The 24,674-nt window shown below is 42.2% G+C and overlaps 1 protein-coding gene across 2 annotated transcripts in view; it reads right to left on the reverse strand.

Moving 5' to 3' along the window:
- The window catches only part of USH1C (USH1 protein network component harmonin), a 3,114,702-nt gene that overhangs the window by 2,267,724 nt on the left and 822,304 nt on the right, over window positions 1-24,674 (reverse strand). For both annotated transcript variants that reach the window (XM_044082874.1, XM_044082873.1), the window contains exon 4: window positions 16,877-17,015. In XM_044082874.1, coding sequence (XP_043938809.1) covers window positions 16,877-17,015 — 139 coding nt within the window. The remainder of the gene's footprint in view (window positions 1-16,876; window positions 17,016-24,674) is intronic.

Here is a 24,674-nt window from a genome sequence, read left to right on the forward strand (position 1 = left end):
CCTGTGGCTCTGAGGTAGCGGGTGCAAGGGGCTGCAAAAGCGCCTCACTGAAAACCGGCGACTGGCCTAGCAGAGGCCTCGTCATCGGTTTTGGACCTCAGATGCCTATCTTTTTCCTTGTCCTTGCGTTTTTTGTAAACTCCGGTTGTCGGCTGGTCCGATGGCATTATATAATTAAATCTTCGGCCAAAGTAATGAAATGCAAAATCGAACCGACGCTTGACAGTGCGTTGGTTAAATCTAGCACAAAACCGACAGCTAGCAACGTTGTGATCAGGGCCTAGGCAAGGAATTCAGTAAGATTGAGGTATTTGCTTCCCACAAGAAATACAACTGTTAACTTTTTCTGACATCGATCTGGAGCAAGAAAAAAGTTTCCCCAGTAGGGTACTTAGCTTTAATGAAGACTTTGGTTCTGAAATTCGGATTTGAAAATCTCAGGAGTCGGTCGACCGGCACTTGCAAACTGTTTCTGCTTCAGGCACCGCACGGCAAGAAAGACTGAAGAAAATGGCGTCGGCTGCATCTTTTATACCCCTGGCGCACTGACGTCAGGGAAGAGGCGACAGCAACCGACGCCAGACCTAGACTTTGGAATTCTGGCCGACTGCGGGTAGCCAGCCAGCAGGATAACCCAAGAGTAGTGATTGCAACAGTGAAGCACGATGAACATCATGCAGCTGACGCCATTTTCTTTAGTTTTTCTTGCCCCCGATGTCAGGTGCCCCCAAAAAGGTAGCAATATTATATAAATATATATACATGCATCAATATAAACTTTACCTTCATCTACAAGCAAATACACCACAAAGGTTGTAGAAGATAGAGAAGGAAAGATAAACTTTAGAATGACAGGGGGATGGCAGTAGGGTAACCTGGACTGAAACAGTGAATACACTCAAACATCTACATTTATGATAAGTGTACACAACTGTACTATGTTCATGTTTCACTGTTGCAGTCATTAGATTTGGGTAGAATCCCAAAGCTATGGTTGGGAGGCTGGAGCTAAACAGCATTAGGTGCGGCTATAAGGCCCTGCAGCACTGCAGTGGCAAAGCCTGCCCTGGACTTGGAGTAAAGAGGCAAATGGTAATGCTTTGTAAAGGTGTGAACAGAACTCCAAGTAGCAGCCTCTAGAATGTCTTTGATTGGTACTCCCCTGAGAAAGGCTGCTGAAGTAGCTGCAGTTCTCGTGGAATGAGACCTAATGCCCTTGGGCCCAGGTTTACCATGGTGTAAGTAGCAGAAACGGATTCAGTGGCTTATCCACTCTGAAATTGTCTGCTTTGACATAGCCTTTCCTTCTGATCCTGCAGCATATGACACTAGTAATTGCTCAGTTTTTCTTAGAGCTTTAGTCCTGCACAAGTAGAATCTTAGCTGTCTGTGTATGTCCAAGGAATGCAGAATTCTCTCCCCTTTGTTCTGCGGATTTGGATAAAAAGTTGGCAGATGAATTGTTTGGTTAAGAGCCACATTGAAAACCACCTTAGGCATAAAAGTAGGATTTGTCCTCAAAGACACCCTGTCTGTGTAAAATATGATAAAAGGCTCTACAGCCATGAGGGCCTGTAGCTCTGAAACTCTTCTTGCTGAAGTAATTGCTAGTAGCAGAACTGTCTTCCATGATAAGAACTTTATATCAGCGGTAGCAGCTGGTTCAAATGGAGGCAGGATGAGCTTTTCCAACACATAACTGAGGTCCCATGCAGGTAATGGTGATCTTCTCGGAGGCCTTAAATTTTTGGCTCCTCTAAGATACTGCTTTATTAAAGGATGAGACAAGATTGGTGGCTCTGTATTGTAATGTGCTGAAATGGCAGAGGCATGGATTTTGATTGATGGGAAAGATAGGCCTTTGTCAAGCATCTCAATCCAGTATTGTAATATCTAAGGAATATGTGGTTCTGCTGTATCAGTTCCTTGTGCTTGATTCCAAGCACAGAATCTCTTCCATTTGTCAGCATAAGATTGTCTAGTACTAGTCCTTCTGGCTTCCAAAATGACATCCATCACAACTTTACTGAGAGGTGTCATTTGTATGATTACATGATTAGCCATGCTGCCAGGTTCAGAGTCTGTAGTTGATTGTGCAGGATCTGATTGTTTTGCTGGGACAGTAGTAGTGGTCTTCGAGGCAAGGTCCAAGCTGGGTATTCAGACAAGTTCCTTAGGATTGGGTACCAGTATTGGCGGGGCCAGTCCGGGGAAATTAATATCATCTTTGGCTTCTCTTGTCTGACTTTTAGGAGGACCTTGGGTAGAAGAGGCAGAGGAGGAAAGGCGTAAACGAATAGGTTTTTCCAACTGAAGGATAGGGCGTCCACTTTCCATGCTTGTCTGTGATAAGTCCTTGTGCAAAACTTTTCAATTGATAATTTTGAGGAGAGGCAAACAGATCTATGTCTGGGCTCCCCCATTTCTCTGTTATCATGCCGAAGACTTGTGGATTTAATTTCCACTCATGAGGATCCATAAGGTTTCTGCTTAAATCGTCTGCCAGAGTGTTTTGTTTTCCTGGCAGGAATTGAGCTTGAAGATGTATTTGGTAGGTCAAAGCTGTGTCCCACAGTGCCATGGCTAATCTGCAAAGGGGCTACAAGTGTGTGCCCCCTTGCTTGTTTATATACCACATGACTGTGGTGTTGTCAGTCTTTATCAGTAGTTGTCCTGGATGAAGTAAGTCCTTGAAGGCTGTTAGGGCATTTTGAACAGCTAGCATCTCCTTCTGGTTGATATGTAGATGCATTTGTTTTGGTGCCCATATGCCCTGAATGCATTCTCCTGCCATGTGAGCCCCCCAGGCATAATCTGATGCATCTGTTGTTAAGGTTTGGCTGGCAGGGGGTAGAGTGAAGGGCCGTCCCATGTTTTGGTGACAGGCCTTTGCCCACCATAGAAACTCCTGTTGCAGGCAGGGAATGAGAGGAATCATTGTTTCAAGACTGTGTGAATGTTGACTCCATAAACTTTTTAGGTACCATTGAAGTTTCCTCATATGCAGTCTCGCATATGGAATTAGTAGGATGCAGGATGTCATGAAGCCCAGAGCCTGCAGAATTTGTCTTGCAGAAGACTGTGCTTTTGTTGCCATCAGTTTGAAGTAAGTAGTCAGTTGCCTTTGTTTGTCTGGCGTGAGGTAAGCCATCTGGGCAGTTGTATTCAAGCTTGCACCCAGGAATGTTATCTTTTGACAGGGTATCAGTTGTGATTTCTTTTCGTTTACTGTGTACCCTAGGCATGTTAGAAGCCTTTTCACAAATGTCAGGTGTCGAAGAAGCGTGTCCTTGTTCTTTGCTTGAATGAGACAGTCATCCAAGTAAGGATATATTTGTATGCTTCTTTGTCTGCAAAATGCAATTACTGGTGCCAGGCACTTTGTAAAGACCCTGGGCGCAGTACATAAGCCAAAGGGCAGTGCAGAGAATTGGTAATGCATTAAGCCAGCCTTGAATCTGAGGTATCTTCTGCACGACTGTCTTATTGGGACATGCAGGTATGCCTCTTTTAGGTCTAAAGTCACCAGTCAAGCATTCTTGCTGAGCATGGGCAGAAGCTCCTGCAAAGTCAGCATTCTGAATTATGGAATGTCCAGGTATGTGTTCAAAATCGATAAATCCAGTATTGGCCGCCAGGCCTTGTCTTTTCTGAGTACCAAGAACAGTCTTGAGTAAAAACCTTGTCCTTTTTCCTGTTCTGGTACTGTCTGAATGGCCCTCATATCCATGAGTGAAGTAACCTGTTTCTGTGCCGCTACCCATTGATTATTTGGCAGATCTGGCCAACCATTTGCCATTGGCAGAGTGTGGAAATGGAATCTGTATCCTTGTGATACGATGTTTAGTACCCACTTGTCCTGGGTTATTAACTGCCAATTTTGAGCAAAAAGTGCTAATTTTCCCCCTATGGGTGCTGCCAAAAGATAAGTGCTTGGTGTAGGCAGAGGGAAGTCATTGGGATTGCTTTCTGTAGGTTTGCGCTTTATCTCCTCCAGATTTGGAGGTGGATGCGCCCCATTGCTTTGACCTTTTGGAGTCTTGTATCTGGAACCCTTAGGGTGTCTGGATTTGCCCATTTGAGCTCTGTCTGACACAGGAAAGGACCAACTTTTTGTAGAACAGTGCCTACTGAATCTTGGTGGCTGCACTTGTAAGAAGTCTTTAACAGTTTGCATAGACTTAGCTTTGTCTTCATTTTCTTTAAAACCTTTTCTGCCTTAATACCAAACAGAGAATCATGCTGTAAAGGTGCATCTAACAATTTAGCTTTAACATGGTCAGGCAAATTTTGTTCCTTTAACCAGGCATGCCTCCTAATCACAGATCCAGTAACTGCGGTCCTGCAGGAGGCCTCTAAAGAATCAAAACCACATTGCAAAGTATGCTTTCCAACTTGTTTAGCTGCATGCAATAATTCCTGCAATTCTTTATTTTCTGCACATTCTGAAATCAACATAATTTTCTGTTTCAGCAATCCCATAACATGTTGTTGGTACTTAAGCATATGTAATTGACAGTTTAAGGCCCTGATTGCCAAGGTTGCAGATGTATAAACCTGTTTTCTCCATCTGTCCAGTGCCCTTGAATCTCTGTCAGTGTGAGTAGGATTTTTTGCTGTTGAGGCCTTAACTCCCTCTGGGCCTTGTGAAATAGTTTCAGGATCAGCAGCAGGGTTTCTGAATAAAAATGTATGTGAGTCAGGGTCCCTGTAATATCTGTCAGGCTTACTGGGAGCCGGAGGTAAGGAATCAGGGGTCAAATTTGACTCCGAAAACACATCATCCACAATGTCTAAAACAGGGGGAATGGCTAAAGGCTTGTGCTGAGGGAGAAGAAGGAAATCCCAGAGCCTCTTTTTTGATTCTGAGAAGTATTGACTCTCCCAGTGAAAATGCTCCCTCAGGTTTCTCCAAATGAATAGTCCTCAGGAGGAGATGCAGATGGAATCGACTCCTCAGCATCAGAATCCTCATAGGCAGGTATAGATCATTCCTGATCAGAAGAGGAATCAGAAGAAATAAAAACCTGATCTGAAGATTCATAATCAGTGTCTTGCCTAGGCCTCTTATCTGGAGGGGGATGGGTACCCCTGATCAAGGTAATAAGGTCTTCAGCCATTTTGATCATCTGTTTTTTAGGCATAGAGGCCTGTGCACGTGGCTCGTGCGTCCGTTTTTTTAGTTTTAGAAGTTGCTTTTGTCTTTGGTTTTGCAGCTGTCATCGGTTTGATATACAAATGTTGAGGTCTGAATACACCCTCAGAAGCCAGTGCCTGCTTAGCAGCTTTGGACCCATCCAAGGGAGATACATCCGTCGGTCCAATACCTTGAGTATCTTGCAGAAAGTGCCTCACTGAGTACCAGCGAACCTGGCTTAGTAGAAGCTTTGTCGTTGGTTTTGGATCTCGACTGCCTTTTTCTGTCCTTTTCTTTGCATTTTTTATGTACTCCCGTAGTCGGATTGCTATCCGACGACATTTCTGGGTAGTTAAATCTGTTTCCAAAATACTTTGATGCAAAAATATACCGACGCTTAGTGTGTTGGTTAAATCTAGCACAAAACCGACAGGCAGGCACGTTCTGATCAGGGCCTAGGCAAGGAATACAGTATAAATTGAAATCCTTATGAGGTATTTGTTTCCCATAAGTAATACAATTATTAACTTTATCTGACATTGGTAAAAAGCAAGAAAAACGTTTCCCCAATGGGGTACTTAGCTTTAGTGAAGACTTGGGTTCTGAAACTCAAACTCGAATATTTCAGTAGTCAGCCGACCGGCACTTGCGAAATGCTTCTGCTTCGGGCACCGCGCGGCAAGAAAGACTGAAGAAAATGGCGTCGGCTGCATGTTTTATACCCCTGACGACCTGACATCATGGAAGAGAAGACAGCAACTGATGCAGGACCCAAGATTTTGGAATTCAGGCCGACTGAGGGCAACCTGCCAGCAGATTACCCAAATGTAATGACTGTACCAGTGAAACACAAAAAACATTTATGTTTTCCTGTGGAAGACAAGCACTTTGAACTTAGGTGCCTATTTGACATCCCAAGAAAACAATTCTGTGTGAGGGAGTCAGGAAAGACTTTTGAAAAACTAAGTAAAAATGTGTATACCCTGTAGACTGCAAGCAATGAGCTATAACTGAAGCTAGATACTTTGTGAACACTCTTGGTGCAGTGGATAGTCTAAAGGTTAAAGAAAAGAATTGATAATGTGATCCAGACTTACAAAACCTTATGAAATCTCTGAAGTCTGGATGAAGAGGGATGTGATGACGCTTGTCATCAGGAAACTTGAAAAAGGATGATGAGGTGACAGGTTAAGTCTCATATTTTTGAATCTGGGTACTATTATAAACAGATTTAGGAAAGAAAGATCCAGAACTGGTCTCCAAGCATTTTCTTTCTTTGGCACTAGGAACATACCCATCTGGGAATGAGGAACTGGTTCTATCAGTCCTTGGGACAGCATGTGATAAAGAGCATGTGATAACAAAAGATTCTGATCTGCAGGATCATGAGGAATGATCCCCTAGAAAAGCGGAATTTCTTCCCACTGCCACCTGCAGCCTTGATGAATGACATACAGAACTAATTTCTCATGAAATTCAGAACTCATTTGCCTGAAGCAATCTGTTGTCAAAGAGAAAAATGGAGATTAAAACTGTTTGGAAAAAGGGGGCCAGGGTGAGAGTGGGTCACAAGGTCTCTTGAATAGTAACTCAGACATATTTGACTGTCCTTAGTTTTGGGTGGTTTGTGTCTTCTTTTTAGAACATCCTTGCCATTCCTTCTTAAATGAGAAGTTATGTACCTACCATAACGTTCCATGTTAGTTGTCTTCTCTCGCCTTCTTTCTTGCTTGATGGGTTCGGAGCCGATCCTCGGCTCCGACTCGGCACTTTGCTAAGTTCGAGAGTCACTTTTACCAGCTCGAGGCAGCCCCATATCCCATGATGCAAGACGGTAAGTACCCAGATCTCGTTTGGTACCTATAGGCAATAACACCTAGCACAAAAAATTTCCCAGAAGGAAGTAAGGCAAAAGCCTAAAGGATGGGCTATAAGGAAGACCAGACAACTAGCTGGTATTACGAAGCAATCTCCCATATAGGGAGAAAAAGGTCTGTCCAGGCCAGGGGGCAGGAGGGAGTGTCGCAAGAAAGAAGGCGAGAGAAGACAACTAACATGGAACGTTATGGTAGGTACATAACTTCTCAATGTTAAGTTGTCAATCTCGCCTTCATTCTTGCTTGATGGGACCGCGTCCATAGCACCTCTATCCTGGGTGGCTCAATGGAACAGACTCTTGAGAACTGTAGAGCCAAAACTGGCTTTATCCCTGGAGGCCAAATCCAATTTGTAATGAGAAACAAAGGTATGAAGAGTGGCCCAAGTGGCTGCTGCACAAACAGTGTCTAATGGAAGTCTAGCCTGAAAAGCTGTGGAAGTGGCTAAGCTTCTGGTTGAATGCGCTTCTGGTTTTGAGCACAGCTGTTTTCCCCTGAGTTGATAGATTTCAGAGATGGTGGAAGAAAGCCATCTAGATAAGGTCACTTTGGAGACAGGAAGGCCTTTCTTATTTTCAGCATAAGAAAGAAAGAGCTGATCAGATTTCCTGAATTGTTTTGTTCTGTCCAAATAATATCTGAGTTGGCGGTGAACATCAAGATAATGTAATTTTTATTCCGATCTGTTTGAGTAATTACAGAAAAATACAGGGAGGTCAATAGATTGGTTCAAATTATTTTTCGAGGCCACCTTAGGCAAAAAGGTTGGATTAGTTCTCAAGGATACCCTGTCTTTGTGGAAGACCAAATAAGGGGGACGAACAGAGAGAGCATGAAGTTCTGACACTCTCCTTGCCGAGGTAATAGCAACAAGGAAGAGTGTTTTCCATGAAAGAAATTTCAGGGAACATGAAACAGCTGGCTCAAAGGGAGGAAGAATTAAGGATGTCAGCACTAGATTTAGGTCCCATTGAGGAGGAGGACTCCTGACTGGAGGTTTTAGGAGAAAAATTCCTTTTAGAAAGGCTCTACAAAACCTGTGGGACATAATGTTGTGATCTGCAAACCCGACATGAAAGTTCGAGATAGCAGCCAACTGAACTTTGACCGTGGAAGATGAAGAGCCCGAGTGAAAGATTTCCGCTAAGAAATCCAAAACTGCTTGAACAGGGGCAGTAAAGGGATCTATATTTTTAGCTTTTGCCCAACAAGAGAAGCGTTTCCACTTGCTGGTATAAATCCTTCTAGTAGAGGATTTAAGGGAAGCCACTATGATATCCCTAACAGGATTAGAGATCATAGGAAGCCTGGCTAAGGAAGGAAGTGGAGCAACCAAGCTGTGAGGTTGAGAGAAGGAATAGACTGATGCAGCTGACCCGAATGGTGAATCAGAAGGTCTGGCACTGGGTCCAGATGCCACGGCTGCACCAATAGGTGACGATGGAGGAACGGAAACCAAATTTGTCGAGGCCAATAGGGAGCAATGAGAATCATTTTGGCTCTCAAAACGGTGGCTTTCTGGAGTACTTGTGGAATCAACGGAAAGGGAGGAAAGGCATAAAGAAGTCCCTGGGGCCAATCCTGGGTTAGAGCGTCTCTGGGGGGATGGCCTGGCAGTGGGAAGAGAGAAAAGAAGTCTGGGCATTTGCTGTTTTGGGGAGTAGCAAAAAGATTGCAACATGGGCGGCCCCATTCTAGAAAAATCTCCTCCACTATAGATTGTTTGAGAGACCACTCGTGAGGCATGAGAATAGCTCTGCTCAATCTGTCCGCTAGAATGTTGGTTTTCCCAGGGATATGCGTTGCTACCAGAAACCGATGAGAGGAGATTGCCCATTGCCAAAGTCTGAGAGTTTCTCGACACAAGGGGTAGGACTTGGTTCCGCCCTGTTTGTTGATATACCATACTACAGACATGTTGTCTGTGTGAACTGCAATTGTTCCCAAGGGAAGAAAGTCGTTGAGGGCTTGCAACGTTAAAAGCACTGCTCTCATCTCTAGGACATTTATGTGCAGGTGGTATTCGAACGGTTGACACGTCCCATGAACCATCCTGCCCTGATAATGACCCCCCCACCTGATCAGGGAGGCGTCCGTAGTGACTGTGGCTACCGGGGCCGGGGATACAAAGGGTCTGCCTAGATGAATCTGGGGAGAAGAAATCCACCATGATAGATGATTCTTGCAAATTTGTGTCACCAGGATTTGGTGACGCATGGGAAGTTGTTGGTAAGACCACTGGGTGAACAACATCCATTGAAGAAGACGCATGTAGAAGCGGGCCAAGGGAAGAAGGGTAATGGCCACAGCCATGAGGCCCAACACCTTCAGAACCATTCTGGCTTGCACCTTTTTGCTGGCAAGGATGATCCACACGTGACTTTGGATATCTGAGATTCTTTGGTCTGTGAGGGTTGCTGACATCCGAACAGTGTTTAAGTTTGCGCCTATGAAAGTAATAGACTGGCAGGGCAATAAGGAGGATTTTTCGTAGTTGATCGAAATTCCTAATTGAGTGCAGAGATTTGGGGTGTAATCCCTGGCTTGAAGAAGTTGATGCCTGGTGGTGGCTGAAAGGAGCCAGTCGTCGAGATACGGAAACACCTGGAATCCTTGACGTCTCAGGTGAGCCGTGACCACTGCCATACATTTGGTGAACACTCTGGGGGCTGTAGTGAGACCAAAGGGCAGGGCTCTGAATTGAAAATGACTGGACCCCAGCCGAAAGCAGAGAAACCTTCTGGAGCATCTGTGAATTTTTATGTAATAGTACGCGTCCTGAAGGTCTATTGAGCACATCTAGTTGTCCTTTTCTAGGAAGGGCAAAATTGATTGAAGTGTGACCATTCGAAATCTTGTCTTTCTCACAGACTTGTTGAGTCTGCTGAGATCCAATATTGGTCTCCAGTCTCCCGTCTTTTTGGGGACCAAAAGCATCTTGAGTAGATTCCGGGCTCTGAATGGTCTGTTGTAACTGGCTGAATGGCCCTTTTTTGTAGAAGCTTTGATACTTCTAACTTTGCAATTTCCCTTAGACCGGGTGGCACATCTGGAAGGGAATTTTTGTGAGTGAAAGGACTTTCCTCGAAAGGAATCTTGTAACCCTCGGATATGATCGACTGTACCCATCTGTCTTGAGAGAGGGAACGCCAGGCTTCTGGGTACAGTGATAGTCTTCCCCCGACTGCCTCCAAGGATGGAAAGTCGGGCAACATCTCAGGGATGCTGGAAGGGCTTGTCAGAGAGAGGCTCTCTGCTTCCCTGGTTTTGTGGACCCCCTCTGCCTCTAGAGCGGCGTCTGTTATTATTACCCCCTCTGCCTCTAGGGGTAAACTGACCACGTGCGTCTGGCGTGACTCCCTGGGATTTACGAAACCACATTTTTCCGCCCTTCTGACCTTTGGGGTAAGGTCTAGAGGGGGTAGAAAAACGGACCCCTACAGCAGAAAGAGTCTTGCCGTCCTGCTCACACCTGGTCAATGTATCCTTCACTTGAGGGCCAAACAATGCTGACCCATCAAAGGGAGAATTCGTGAAGGACGCCTTAAAGGGATCTGCAAAATTACAGAGCCGCATCCAGGATTGACATCTAAGAGCCACTCCTGTACCCGCGGCTCTACTCGCTCCATCTCCTGCATACGAGATCAGTTGCATGGAGGAGTTAGCTATAAAATTAAGGATTCCTAGCTGAGAAGCAATCTTTTCTTGAGCCCCTGCAGCCGTAGGATCCTGCACTACTTCACCTAGTTCTTTAAGGATGTCCCTTTGGAGTCTGGTGAAGTGACATAAATAGTTCAGCGAACGCATGGCAAAGGTCGCTGAGGAGAACATCCGCTTACCATACCTATCCATGGTCCTAGAATCCTTATTAGGAGGATGGACTGGTATGGAAGGATCTGCAAGTTCCTTCTTAGTGGCGGCCGCCACCACCATGGCATCAACAGGGACACCTTTTGTAAGGAATTGCTTTTCAGAAGGGGCTGTAATAAATTTAGACGGCCTCCTAGGAACTGGCTCTACAGAATCAGGAGCAGCCCAAGCCTTTCGAGCAATAACCTCCATAAGGGGGTCGAAAGGTGGAGACAACCAGGAGGTGGAGGGTCGAGATCCAAACGCCTCTAGGTATACCGACTCATCCTCGGAGGGATTTATGGAGGGCCAGTTTCCCCTCTGTTTTAGGAGTTCTAGGATGTCTGAAAAGGAGACATCCTCAGAGGGGGATCTTGGGGATCCCTCCGACTCATCTAAGTCGGTATCTGAAGTGGTAGACTCAGGGGAGTCCTGGTGTTTCCTCTTATAAGTCCTCTTGCGCGGAGGATCTCCTGACTGGTCAGGAGAATCCTCGGAAGAGGGGGTTCTTCCCAGTGGGGAAACCTGAGGCGGTGGATCTCTAGGTCCGGGAGCAAGAGAGATGGAAGAGATATCGACAGGCACTGTAGAGGGAGGAGCTAAGGGAATAGACTGCTGACTGAGCCCAGTGGCCAGCACACTCTTCATCACCTCGAAGGCCCCCCTCCCAGGGAGATCCGAGAGAACCAGTTCCGAAGAAACTGGGACTCCCGGGCCTACCAAAAGGGAAGGCTCCGAGGCAGATGTCAGAGCCGAGCTCACCAAGGCCGAAGCTCCAAGGGGAAGAGTGGGGTCGGACAAGGGTCCGATGCCACTCACCCCCTCGGAGGAGACCAGGGAAGCCCGACCACCGAATCCCTCCAAGGAAGGGATCAAGGAGGAGATAAGAGTAGATGCTGAAGGTGCAGAAGGAGGGGGTATCTGCCCCTCAGCCATAGCCGTAACTATTCCCGTAGACTCCAGCTCCAAACTCTGAAGAGTCGAAGGAGGAACTTGAAGGGGGTGTGGACTAATAGTCATCTGCTGAGACGGACTATGAAGCATCTGGGCCAGTGCCTGTGATTTCAATAATCTGCTTACCACCCTCTCTAAATCATGGCCAGATAACCTGGATGACCTAGATGATCGGCTCCGATGGCTCCGTTCCGAAAGAAGAGGTGAGGCCAGAGCCGACAGAATCGGTTCCAAAGAGGGGGACCTGGACCTCTTCCTCGAAGGAACCATCGGAGCCGACAAACCCACTGATCCAGTCGGAGCCGATAACTTTTCGGCTCCGAGAGAAGATCTAGATGCATAGGCTCCAGCCGGAGCCGATGCAGGCATCGAAATAGCGGTGTCGGAGCCGGTCGGCGCCGACACCGAAGCCTGGGCCACATGATGGTCGGAGCCAGTACTCGGAACCAACACCAAAGTGACCATAGAAGTATCGGCACCGATAGCCATCGGTGCCGAAGATTTAGCCAAGGTTGGATCGGCTCCAGCCGGAGCCGATCTCGACTCCGACAAAGTCGGAGCCAAGGCCGAAGGCTTTGGTACAGAAGCCTGGGCCTTAGTCTTGGAAGGCTTTCTCGGAGCCGATTTGGCCGGGGAGCCCTCCGGTTTAAGGAGTCCCCTTAAAATGAACTTGTTTCTCCTTTCCTGCAGGACTCTCTGGCTAAAAGAGTGACATATTGCACAGGAGTCCTGCAGGTGGAGAGGTCCCAGGCAGTATAAACAAGAAGTGTGACCGTCTGTCAGAGACATCTTCTGACAGCACGAGTCACACTTCTTAAAGCCTGAGACCCTCTGCTCTTTGGACATAGTGGATACAGAAGATGTACACACACAGTCCCAATCAAACAGTTAAAATTAAAGTAATCAGTAAAAACCTCACACACACACACACACACACCCTGACAGGGGGGGGGTGGGAGGGAAAGAAGGCCTGACTAAAAAAATTAAGGAGGAAGAATAAATTTAGTCAAAAAGGGGCTTACAATTAACTAAAAATGAAAGATTTCTAAGAAAAAATACTTTTTATCTGAAAAGGGGCTAATAGCAGTTTAAATTTAAACACTTACCAGGAGCTGGTAAAAGGAGGACCTCATCAGCGAAGCGGCAAACGAGATCTGGGTACTTACCGCCTTGCATCATGGGATATGGGGCTGCCTCAAGCTGGTAAAAGTGACTCTCGAGCTTAGCAAAGTGCCGAGTCGGAGCCGAGGATCGGCTCTGAACCCATCAAGCAAGAATGAAGGCGAGATTGACAACTTGACATTGTTTGTTTACTGAATTCTGTTGAAACTGTTTATTCTGCTTTCTGCCAAAAATAGAACAGGAAAAAGAAATTCCCTTGGACAATCTGGAAAAGGAGAGAGAACAAATCTTAGAGATTCCCTGGATCAGTTTGCCCCTTTCATCAAACATTTTGATCACTACTGCAGCACAGGGGCCAAACACTAAATCTCTGTCACAGGCAGAATTGAAATTCTTATTTTTTAACATCATCTTGATGGTTCTGAGAATGCATGCATGCAAACCTCCTTAAAACAGTACCAGTGTCCACAGCACTGGAAGAAGTGTCAACAGAGTCAGACACGCACTCCAAACAATGACTATTGATCTATGCAAAAGAAGAAGCTAAGTTATTTAAAGCAAAGAAGAAACTGCATATAAAGTATTCTTTATTTTCAAAATTTGTCAGAACAAACTAAAATATGAACCGAACGATTTAAAATTCTGATAATCAAAGTTGCGGAAGTATATACTTTTTTTCCAATATCTATCAATAATTTTACCATCCTTAACAAAAAGAGTAGAACTTGAATTAATTAAGTGCTTAGCAGCAGTGAGATCAACTAAGGCTACAGCTGCTTAGTCATGTTTGGGAACAATGTATACAAATTTAAAAGACCAAGGAATTTTATGCATCTTGTCTGCCTTTTGGAGGCAGCTGGTTGACTAACAGGAAAATTGCAAGTAGTACTGCACACATCCTCTAACAATGACAGTAGCAGAGGAATAGCTGTAGTTTCTTGAAACCCTTCTGTAACAACTAATGGTATTTTCTGAAGGACTGGGAAACCTCAGTGTTCTCTCACTGAAAGCACTGGCACATTCTAGCAATAGTCTCAGAGAAAAAGAGACCCTGACATGGAGAATCAGAAACTGAGCTCTACTCTAAGTATGACTCAGAAATCTGAGGGAAAAAATGAATCTGTCCCTGCATCTTCCTGTTCAAATTCAGAATTGTGAATCTCTTCAGTAAACAAGGAATCCCTCTTTCTTTTACCAGAAACTACTTTACAATAAGGATCAATAACCTAAATAAAACTCTGAGACAGACTCAGTAAACTACTTCTGTCTAAAGAAACAACTTGAAGAAGAGTGCGCATGCTTGGTTTTCTGTTTCTACATGAGAGGGAAAATGTCACCAACCATGTTACTAATGGCAGCAACTGCTTCCCAGGGATGGGCACGTCATTCTGGCACTACAAGGAAACCTTCCCTTTTCCCTCTCCCTGGACTGACAATAGTGGCTCTCTCTCTCTTGCCCACTGAGGGGACTCCCAACAGCCACAGAGGATGTGGCTAACCCCAGTCCATGGTGGTTGTAGGTGCTATACCTGAGGGATGCTGGTGAACACTCCTGTGGTGAGTGATCTGATGTACAAAAATGACCTGAGCAGAGTCATCCACCTGTGTCTGAAGTAAATGGTTCATCTAGTGTGGTGGTAAAGGCTATTTGCTTAACTTTTTCTTTTTGTGGCTGGAAGATGGACTGACCACTGGACTGGTACACTGTTCCATGGTCCAGCTGAAAATTGTGCCTCTTCCCCATGGAAGACGAGCAGCAAATGCAAGTGAAACTACCAGTCAAAAAAAGGCAGTCTTTTGACAGGCAAAAAAATGCAGTAAAAAGTACTTTCAACACTATACCAGCCCCACCAGGGAAAAATAAACACAATTTCTCCACAGAAAATATGTTTTCAATTTAACAGTACTTTTAAAATGACAGAAAAAAAATGAGTGCTCCATTTAAAAGCGTGTTACAGTCTTCACAGTCTGTTGCAATACAACATTCCCAGCTTTAAAATAACTTTCCTGAAGAGGGAAAGTAATAAAACATCGATAAATTTAAGAAATGGAAGTTCTTTTTTTCCCCAAATGGAACTCATCTGCCCAGCAAAGAAAAGCACAAGCTGACTGTGTATCCTCAAAAGCCCCAGAGGAGTGTCCTCTTCAGCAGCAGCAAAGCACTGAAGGGCTTCGCTCCCAAACTTGTCTTTTAGTTAGTTTCATCTTGAGCTGCATGGCAGTTTGCGCATGTGGAAGTTGCAGAGGCTTTGAAAGCTGGCCAGCCATTACATCCTTGGCAGCTTATAACCTATATAGCTAATGCTAATGCACAGTGATCAATATGATGAACCATAAGGTGTTATCTCTTTGCACTGACATTTTAGAAATCATACAGCTAGATAAAACAAATCAAGTACAAATATCTTCAGGTATGATAGCTAATTTCAAGAATGGCACCACTGACATGGCAAATTATAAGAGGTGCTTCTAAAATGTTTTAAAAGAAAAAAATATTTAAACATATGTTAGCTGTGTCATAAGCAGTCAGGTTACTCTACAGTAGTTTTCTGAGCTAAACTGACATCAAAGTATACAGCAAACAAGTGATGTGATATGCATCAAACACCATTTCCTTTTCCATAAGTAATTAGGTACTCTGTGAAATATTTAAAAGTATACAGCATATACAAACATGTGTAAAACAGAGTGAGATTTTAAATGTAGTCTTTCCTCTTCAAAAACTAAAAAAAAAACAGTACTCTACATTACCCCACAGGGACAATATGCTTGGGATTCCTACATATGACTAAATGCAGTTTCGTGAGCTACTACCATTTTGTGGAAGGGTGTGTTGATAAACATGGCATCAGAGAGAAACCAGCAACATAATCAGTTTTAAAAATACTGCTAGATGAAGATTCCTATGTGGATGAATGCCATTTTTGGCAAATTATCCAAGAATATTACTTGGCAATCATGTCACACAACTAACTGCTTTACTTAGGAAGGGTGATACTTTAAATAGACCATTCATTTTGTAGCATTGGCTTTAATGTGAATAACAAATGTGTACTTTTTTTGCTTTCATTTCTACAATAATAACTGAAGTTCATCTTGGACTGTCCAAAAAATTGATGTTCACTGTCTTGTTTGAACTGTGAAAAAGTGCACTAAACAGATTAATTACGAGAGTTTTTTTTCTAGCTTCCCCACACATGCTTGAGGGGAAACTGCATGAGCTTCAGTAGTCCGCAAAAAAAAAAAAAAAAGAGATGAGCAGCATAGTGCTGAATGCTTTTCTCCACAGGAAATCACTGAAGATCTGATTTCCAATTGTGTGCTAACAATGATTCACTCTTTAGGAAGTAGGAACATTTCTCTCTTCTTCAAGTAGGTGCGGCCATGGAATCACTATATTTATGTTCAGGGTGTATTGGGGGGGGGGGGGCTTGCCCCCTGCAAAAAAGTGAGTTTTTTTGCCCTCTTGGATTTTGGGTGTTAATCATTTATTTATTTGTTTGTTCATTTATATATTTTTAAATGTTGTTCTAAATGAATGTTATGTTCTGTGGCATTCTGTTTCTTTCCTGCAATTCATCCTTTTAATTAATTAATTCAATTTTTTGTTAAAGGTGATTTTAATGTGGTAGATTACTGATTTCTTCCATGGGGAAGTGATTTCTTCCTTTAGTGATCTACGCCGTCTGCACTAATTTTTACTCTCAGCCAGGCAAACTCTTTTTCTGACTACCACTTTCTAAGCCAATAGAATGTACACCATGCTACTGCTTAGGACAGGCACTAAATAATAAATTGCAATAGCAAAGACAACAAAAGGAAATTCTGAAGAATGAGACACTAAAATATAACAGATAATCTAGAAATATTACCTCAATAAAGTTAATGGATGAGTCTCAGAAAATAATAAGTAAATAAATAAAGCTAATTCTCAAACCTGAAGCCCTACAGTATCCGCTTGGCCTCCTTTCACTATTTGCGAAATAAACAATCCACAGTTAAACTCCAGCCCTCCACGTACACTTAAGCCAAGTCCATCAGGATGTGTCCTATCCAGTCTCACTTCTTTTAGCTTCCTAGAAAGGAAAACATCATTGTACATTATACAGCAAAAGTGAGTTAATGAAATGCACACACAATGATAAAGACATTCTTTAAGTAAGTGAACTTTTATGTCTCTGTCAAGTTAGTTAAATTTTGTTTTCATATTAATTTGTTCAGATGACAGTTATTCTAAGATACGCACAAAAGTACTAGTAGCGTTTTACGAAATTAATTCATTAAAGTGTTTTAATGTTTTATCATATTAGAAATTAAGTAACCCATACAACTTCTGGAAGTGTTGTATAAATGTTCTAAATATACAAACAATAACATCTAATTTTGTGTTGAACAAATACAGTTATATCCCATTTGTCATTCATAATTTCCCAAAAAATACCATACAGACTATCACACAGATTAATTATCAAAACTTGTTTTTTAATCTTCTGGCCAGTTCCCCTAATACAACACAACATGGTCATTAAAGTCGGCATAATTTTAACATCCAGCTCTCGAGGCATTCATTTCAAATAACATCCTTATATTTAAGAAGTATAATTCTATGACTATTATTATAATGCACATACAATACATTCAGTAAATGAAGGGGTACCACTTATTTGGAAAACTCTACGTCAGGAGTGTCCAACCTGCGGCCCTCAGAGCTCTTCCATGCGGCCCGCGACCCTTAAATTTAAATTTAATTGAAATTTAACTTTTTTTTCCATGTGTTTACACGTCCGCGTACTTCTGCTGTTCTGCGCATGCGCCAACTTTCTTTTTTTCACGTTTTTTTCATACCAGCGTTTTTCCGCTGGTATGTGCATGCGTGAAAACACCGTTCGGTCGTTTTTTTCATTTGCGGTGAAGGAAGGAGTGAGATTGCGGTGAAGAAAGTGGATTTATTATTTACTGACTACTACAACATCTATTCTACAGCAGTAAAAGGTAAGCTAAGTTATATAATTATAGTTGACTGAAGGATGCTTAATATTGGACCTAGACTCAGAAATGACTACAGCTGCTGGGTGGGGACCTGTCTGTGCATGAAAGCAACTATACCAATTGTTTCCTCAGTTTAAAACAGCTACTAATGTGGCTCTGTAAATGTGTGTATTTGTGTGACATAAGATGGGCTACTTTTTTATCCAGTACATGGCTTGGAAGATGTAGCAGTTACTACTAATTTTTTTTTCTTACAGTCAACATTTTAAGGTATGCGCAGAATTTCAGTATGGCTTATGTAGGTTCTGTTAACAGTGTGGTCATTATTTCTTTTAGCTCCTTCCCTCAAATCCCAAGAGGTGTGAACTGAAAGTCGCTAAACTTTGTTTAGGAGCAGCAATTTGCAGTACATTTGTGTGATTGTTAGAATTATCACTTTCCTTACAATTACAACACGGAGGCAAGTGTCAACTGAAGAATAAAAGTAACATGTACACAAAATAAATAAGTGCTTTCATCTCTTTAATAGTATTTATTTGGGAACCCAACTGGGTCTATTGAATATGATGAAATTCTGTTTGACTATTAAAGGAGTGAAAGCACTTATTCATTTATTTTGTGTACGCGTTACATTCATTCTTCACCTGGAACTTGTTCCTTTGTGTTGTGGTTTTTAAATTTTAGTTACATTTTTGTGTTTTCTTCTTTGTAATTAAATATCAGACACTTAAATAGGTGATTATTTTTGGAGGTAGTTGTAAGAAGACTTGCAATTTTATACATTTGTCAGAAATATCTTTGTCTGTCACAGTGTTGTCTCTTCTTTCAGCTTTGCCCAAGTCTAACATCAAAATATGGCTGTCTTTTGGGGGTAGGGAGTGAAGAAGCATGCTGTGTGTATATGTATCTATATAGCAATCTCTCTCTCATATATATATATATATATATATATATATATGTGTGTGTGTGTGTGTGTGTGTGTGTCTATGTATGTATGTATATATATATATATATATATATATATATATATATATATATATAAGGAATCACTTGAAATGTAGGACTGTGGCAGTTTGTGTCTTTATCCCAGTCTAACACTACAGTGATGCACATAAGGTGGGCAACTGTTTGTATGTGTGTGCATGTCGGGGGGGGGGGGGCAGGCAGTATTCCTAGATATGATGCATGTATTCTTGCAAGCATTTTATTAGTAACTGACGTTTTTTCAGACAAAAAGGTATTTCTTACTTGAAAGAAAAATAGTAAGAGTGCATTTCTTTTCTTGATTATTTGTTTTGTGCAGACCATTATGGGATCAAAAGGTTGGAAAATGTCTGAAAATGCCCCTTGGTGCGTCTGTGACTCCCATGGCTTCTGGGGGCCTACTCCAAACCCCATCTTAATTTGATTTGTTCCACAGTAATTACAATGCCCCTTTGGCTATTTAGGGTGTGTTGAAAGGAAGCAGGAAAAAGCACATTTGAAAAGTAATATTGTATGTCTTTCTGTTCTCATGTTGCAATATTCCAAACTCTTGGGTTATCCTCTGCTTGCTACCCAAACGGCTGGCCAGTTTATAGGAGCTTGTAGCCACTGCTAGGTACGTAGGACATCTGACATTGGCCTAGGGACCATGGGTCGTAAAAAGTGATATCTGCATATATCTTTCCTCAGAACTTCTCTGTTGCCAGTTAAATGTCAGCACTGCCTGCTGTCTTCGCCGTTGGATCTTCAAATTCTAATCTAGAAGATAAGTACCCCGTTGGGGCTCTTTCTAATTCCTTTTTGTTACTGCATGCATGTTTAGGTTGCATGTCATCCAGGAAAGGAAAGTCCAGGTGCGGTGGTCAGATCAGAACTTTGATGTTAAACTAAGATGTTAGATTTAACTGTTTTTTTAATAATTAGAATGAGATATTGAATTTTAGGGCAAATATTATGCATTTATTAATTTATTTATTGTTCAAATTTGCCTATAGTCCACATATACCTGGGGTCTTTTGCTCTTTAGTTAGTCGGTTAGAGACTTTTTCTCTCTCTCTTTTTTTTTTTTTTTTCAGTTTATGTGAGAGACCTTTCCTCACTTGCCGTTTGCCCCCAGACCATTTCTGCTGACTCAATGCGGCCCTTGCAACTGAAAAGGTTGGACACCCCTGCTCTACGTATTTACTACTTTTTATGGAATATATTCAAAATGGCCACTCAGTATTTTTAATGGTCTTTTCTGCAAGTGACACAGTCCATTTGGTGGATATGCCTCTGCCTTGCATTTAATACTATTTCAGGTCCTTTAACTGATGGTTTCCCATATTACTTTTGATTTCTTCTAGGCAGGGGTCTTAAATTCAAATAACCACTAGTGCTATAAGGAAGACTAGAAACTCAGGCAAGGGCCACAATCTCCATGCCTAAAAGGTGCAGGCAGTGTAACAAAGTGGTGTAGTCACCTCCGTCATCTATTTAATTGTGCAAGCTTGAGGGCTGCTTGAGATATTTGAGCCACGAGTTTGAGATCCCTGCCCCAAGCTACATATGTTTTTCTATCCTGTGCTTCCACCTAATCTGTTTCTCTTTCAAAGCTAAGTTCAGAAAAAAACCCTGATCAAATCTGTATTAGTTTAGTGAATTAAGTCATCACTTTCATATGCCTTATGGCATTATAAGACATAATTTTACATTCAGCATGCTAATACAAAGACAGAAAGGTCCTTTACAAGTCAATATATCAAAGTGTAAAAATATCACCAGAACAAGATTTTGGCAAAGGTTAGGTTCCAAGCAGTTGTCTGGATGCTACCCCAGGTCCACACTCCTGACCTAGTAGATTTGCAACAGCTTGCTCAAAGAACCCTCCAGTCTAGTCAAGTACCAAAGTAAAACACTGAATGCGTTATCGTCCTTGGCATCTGCTTCATAGCTGTTGTTTTTTACACGAGGCTCTTCAATGCACTATTATTCCCAAACCCATCAACTTTTCTTTCTGGATGCATTATTTCCTGGCCACAGGATTCCACTGAACTGGCTAATCTGTGGTATTCCTCCATGGCAACTGCTCCTTTTAGCAAGGTTCAGATCAGTTCACCTTAAAATCTGACAGTGTTTCCTTTATACTACCCTAAAAGTTACCTTAATATTTTTGTAATAAATGTAGGGAGAAATCATCTGATATTGCACATGTTACGGTCCTGTTTAAACTGTTTTTCTGGATAACATTCAGTTAGACACCAATTCTGTTTTAGTTTTTTTTTCAGCATGCTGCCAGCATGAAATCCTTATTAAGACTCCCTTTTGTAACTTCAATCAGGACAACAAGCGCATCCATATTAATGAAGCTAAACATCAACAAAGTCAAACACAAAAAAAAAAAAAAAACACCACCCGAGATGTCGTCCAGCAATGTATATACTTCTATTCTCTTCTACTTTAAGAACACAGCATCGCTATCTTTTTCTCTTGATCCCCTGATTATAGCATGCCTTACACATCATCCCTTCACAACTTTTTTCTAACTTCATATTTTTGGTTCATATACCTGTACAAGTATTCTTGATGTCTTATTTGTTTCTAACCTGGTTATGTTGCCACCATATTAGTGACACTGTGCTGCTACCGTACCAATGACAGGGACAATTAATGCTGCTAAGGTAAAGTTAGGGTGGATGTTAACCTCCATTTTTAAATACTACATTCTCTTTCTTAAATGATATTCACATATGCAAGACTATGTTTATGAGTCTGATAAGACTACTTCCTACCTGCATGTTACATTATGATTATTTTGTATTTTTCTGAATTCATACCTATTTTCCCTATATTTTATCCTTTATATCTATTATTTTAAACTTTGTCCACATTTCTTGCACTGACATATTGACAGGTATGCAACAGAATATTCTGTAGAGAACTTTTAAAAACTGCCAGCTCCTTAACACTCCCAAAAAAAAAGCATGTTCACAGTTTTCCTTTTCTTCCCCATCACACCTCCAACATTTGCTACCTACCTGAGGAAAAAAATCTTTGAAATTTGCTTGAGGTATAAAAATAGCTAAGCAAACAAAAATCCTAAACCTCCTGGACTTTATTACATACTTTGAGCCATACATATCATTCCATTGTTCCCTCGTAAATTGCTTTTCAAGTATTTTCTACCTTCCTCTGACCGATTCTTATCATGCAGTATTTTATATTCTCTACCCCTTTTTCACATCTGCTTCTGTTCCCTTGCCCTCTTCCCCCTCTCAGATAAACTTCTTCAGTGTTTTATTAATTACTGTCCACAACCTCTCCTCTAATAAAAATGTGCTTGACCTGTACATTAAATTAATGGGACTGTAAAGTTTCCACTGCTTGTATCTTACAATCCATATACATAAATAAGAACTTTCAGTTTCTCAGTTTTTGTATTACCTTTTCAGTAACTTCCACATACCCTTATCATTTGCCATAAAAGAAGTCTTTTCCGTGCTCCTAAATATATCATTTTATTTTGTCAACATTTTAGGGATTTTATGTGTATTTATAAGTATTTTGTTATTATAAGATTTTTAGCCGTGATCTTTGGTATTTTAAATTTGGAGTTAATGAAAGAAGAAATTTTACTGGTGCAAATTGGCTTTTGGTTGGGATATAAGTAGGGACAGGATTGGTGCTGATTTATATCTGATGAAGTTTTGTTTTGGATGAAAACGCTGTGCATCATTGAAGCATTAATGAGATTTCATTTGCTGTCTATTTTACACTGGAGTGTTTTGTTTAATTAAACTCTGCATTTCGGAACTGCGGTCCTTGAGTGCCCGTTTATTTGGTAACTGTAAAATATGTACTACAAAATAATAAAATAGAAAAAGAAATTATATACTCACCATAACATTCCATCTGAGTAGTTGTACTTCATTTGTCTTCAACCTGTGGGAATATGGATCCGTATCAGATCCAAGCTGGCAAAGATTACTAGCATCAGCTCCAAGCTCCAGACTCCTCCCCTTACCCATAATACACCTCCTTTGCCTTCCATCCCTAGATCGAGTTTGCTGAACTTACACTTATAACCCGACCTGATAACATACTTGTGACCTATACTTACAGCCTGTAGGCTGAACATGCGCGAAAGGTCCGGGGGAAGGAGGAAGGGATGGTTGAAGACAAATGAAGTACAACTACTCAGATGGAAAGTTAAGGTGAGTACATAACTTCTTTATCTGAAGTAGTTTACTTCATTTGATCTTCAACCTGTGGGTCAGAGTCTCCAGCTACTAAACTCCTAGGTGGCCCTCATGGAAGGATATCCCTGAGCACTGCGGAGCCAAAGGATGCTCTCCTTCTAGATGTCAAATCCAATTTATAACGGGAGATAAACATATAAGATGAGGACCAAGTAGCTGCCAAGCAAATGTCATCTAAGGAAAACCTAGACCAGAAAGCTGCAGATGTAGCCATGGACCTTGTGGAATGAGCCTTAACCTGACGTGGAGGAGACATGCCTTTATCCTTGTAGACCTGCAGGATGCATGAAGAAATCCATCTAGCTATCATGACCTTGGAAATATGTTTGCCCAAAAAGGGTCTATAGAATGAAACAAACAATTGATCAGATTTACAAAAACTGTTTGTCCTGTGTAAATAGAATCGTAACTGTCTGTGAACATCCAATATGTGTAGTTTGTATTCCATTTTGTTGGTAAAATTGGGAAAGAACACAGGCAAATTTATAGTCCGATTGAAATTGACTGGTGATGCCACCTTAGGAAGAAAGGATGGATTGGTGCGAAGGGAAACTCTATCTTTATGAAAAATCATGTATGGGAATTTTATGGACAAGGCCTGCAATTCCGAAACCCTCCTAGCAGAGGTAATAGCAACCAGAAAAGCTCTTTTCCACAATAGAAATTTTAGATCAACAGTAGCGGCAGGCTCGAAAGGAGGAGCGACCAGAACTTGAAGAACCATAGTACGGTCCCACAGTGGGGAAAGGATCTTTGACCAGGGGGGCATAGCAAAAAAGTGCCTTTAATAAAGGCTTTACACAGTCTAGAAGATGCCAAGGATACAGAATTCTCACCCACATGAAAATGAGAAATGGCAGCCAATTGAACTTTGACAGTAGAAGAACTAGCTCTGTGCTGGAAAATATCAGCTAGGAAATCAAGAATAGTGGAAATAGGAGCCGTGAAAGGATATAAACTCCTCTGAGAGGCCCAAAATGAAAAACATTTCCACTTGCTGGGATAAACCTTTCTGGTTGAAGACTTATGAGCAGCTACCAAATTAGACTTAATTGAGGAGGAAAGTCCAGGAGTCCTAGCAATCACAGGAATCAGAGCAGCCAAGCCGTGAGCTTCAGGCTGTCCAGATTCAGATGAGGCAGCCCCAATGGGAGTGAAATCAGATTCTGAAAGGGATCTAGGATTCAAGGTGGAGCCAGAAGGTGAGACCAAAGGAAGGGAAACCATACCTGGCGAGGCCAGAATAGGGCAATGAGGATCACCTTGCTCTCCAGTCGACAAGCTTTTTGCAAAAACCTTGGGATGAGAGAGACTGGAGGGTAAGCATACAAAAGACCGGGAGGCCAAGCATATACTACAGCGTCTCTGGGGGACTCCCCCGACGGGGGTTTCAGAGCAAAAAACCTGCTGCACTCCACATTGGAAGGAGATGCGAAGCGATCACAGCAAGGTTGACCCCACTCGCTGAAGATCTGTTCCGCTACTGACGGATTCAGAGACCACTCGTAAGGCATCAGAATGGTC

The sequence above is a fragment of the Protopterus annectens genome, chromosome 9.part0 (assembly GCF_019279795.1).
Source record: "Protopterus annectens isolate FY-2018-M chromosome 9.part0, PAN1.0, whole genome shotgun sequence".
Lineage (NCBI taxonomy): Eukaryota > Metazoa > Chordata > Ceratodontiformes > Protopteridae > Protopterus > Protopterus annectens.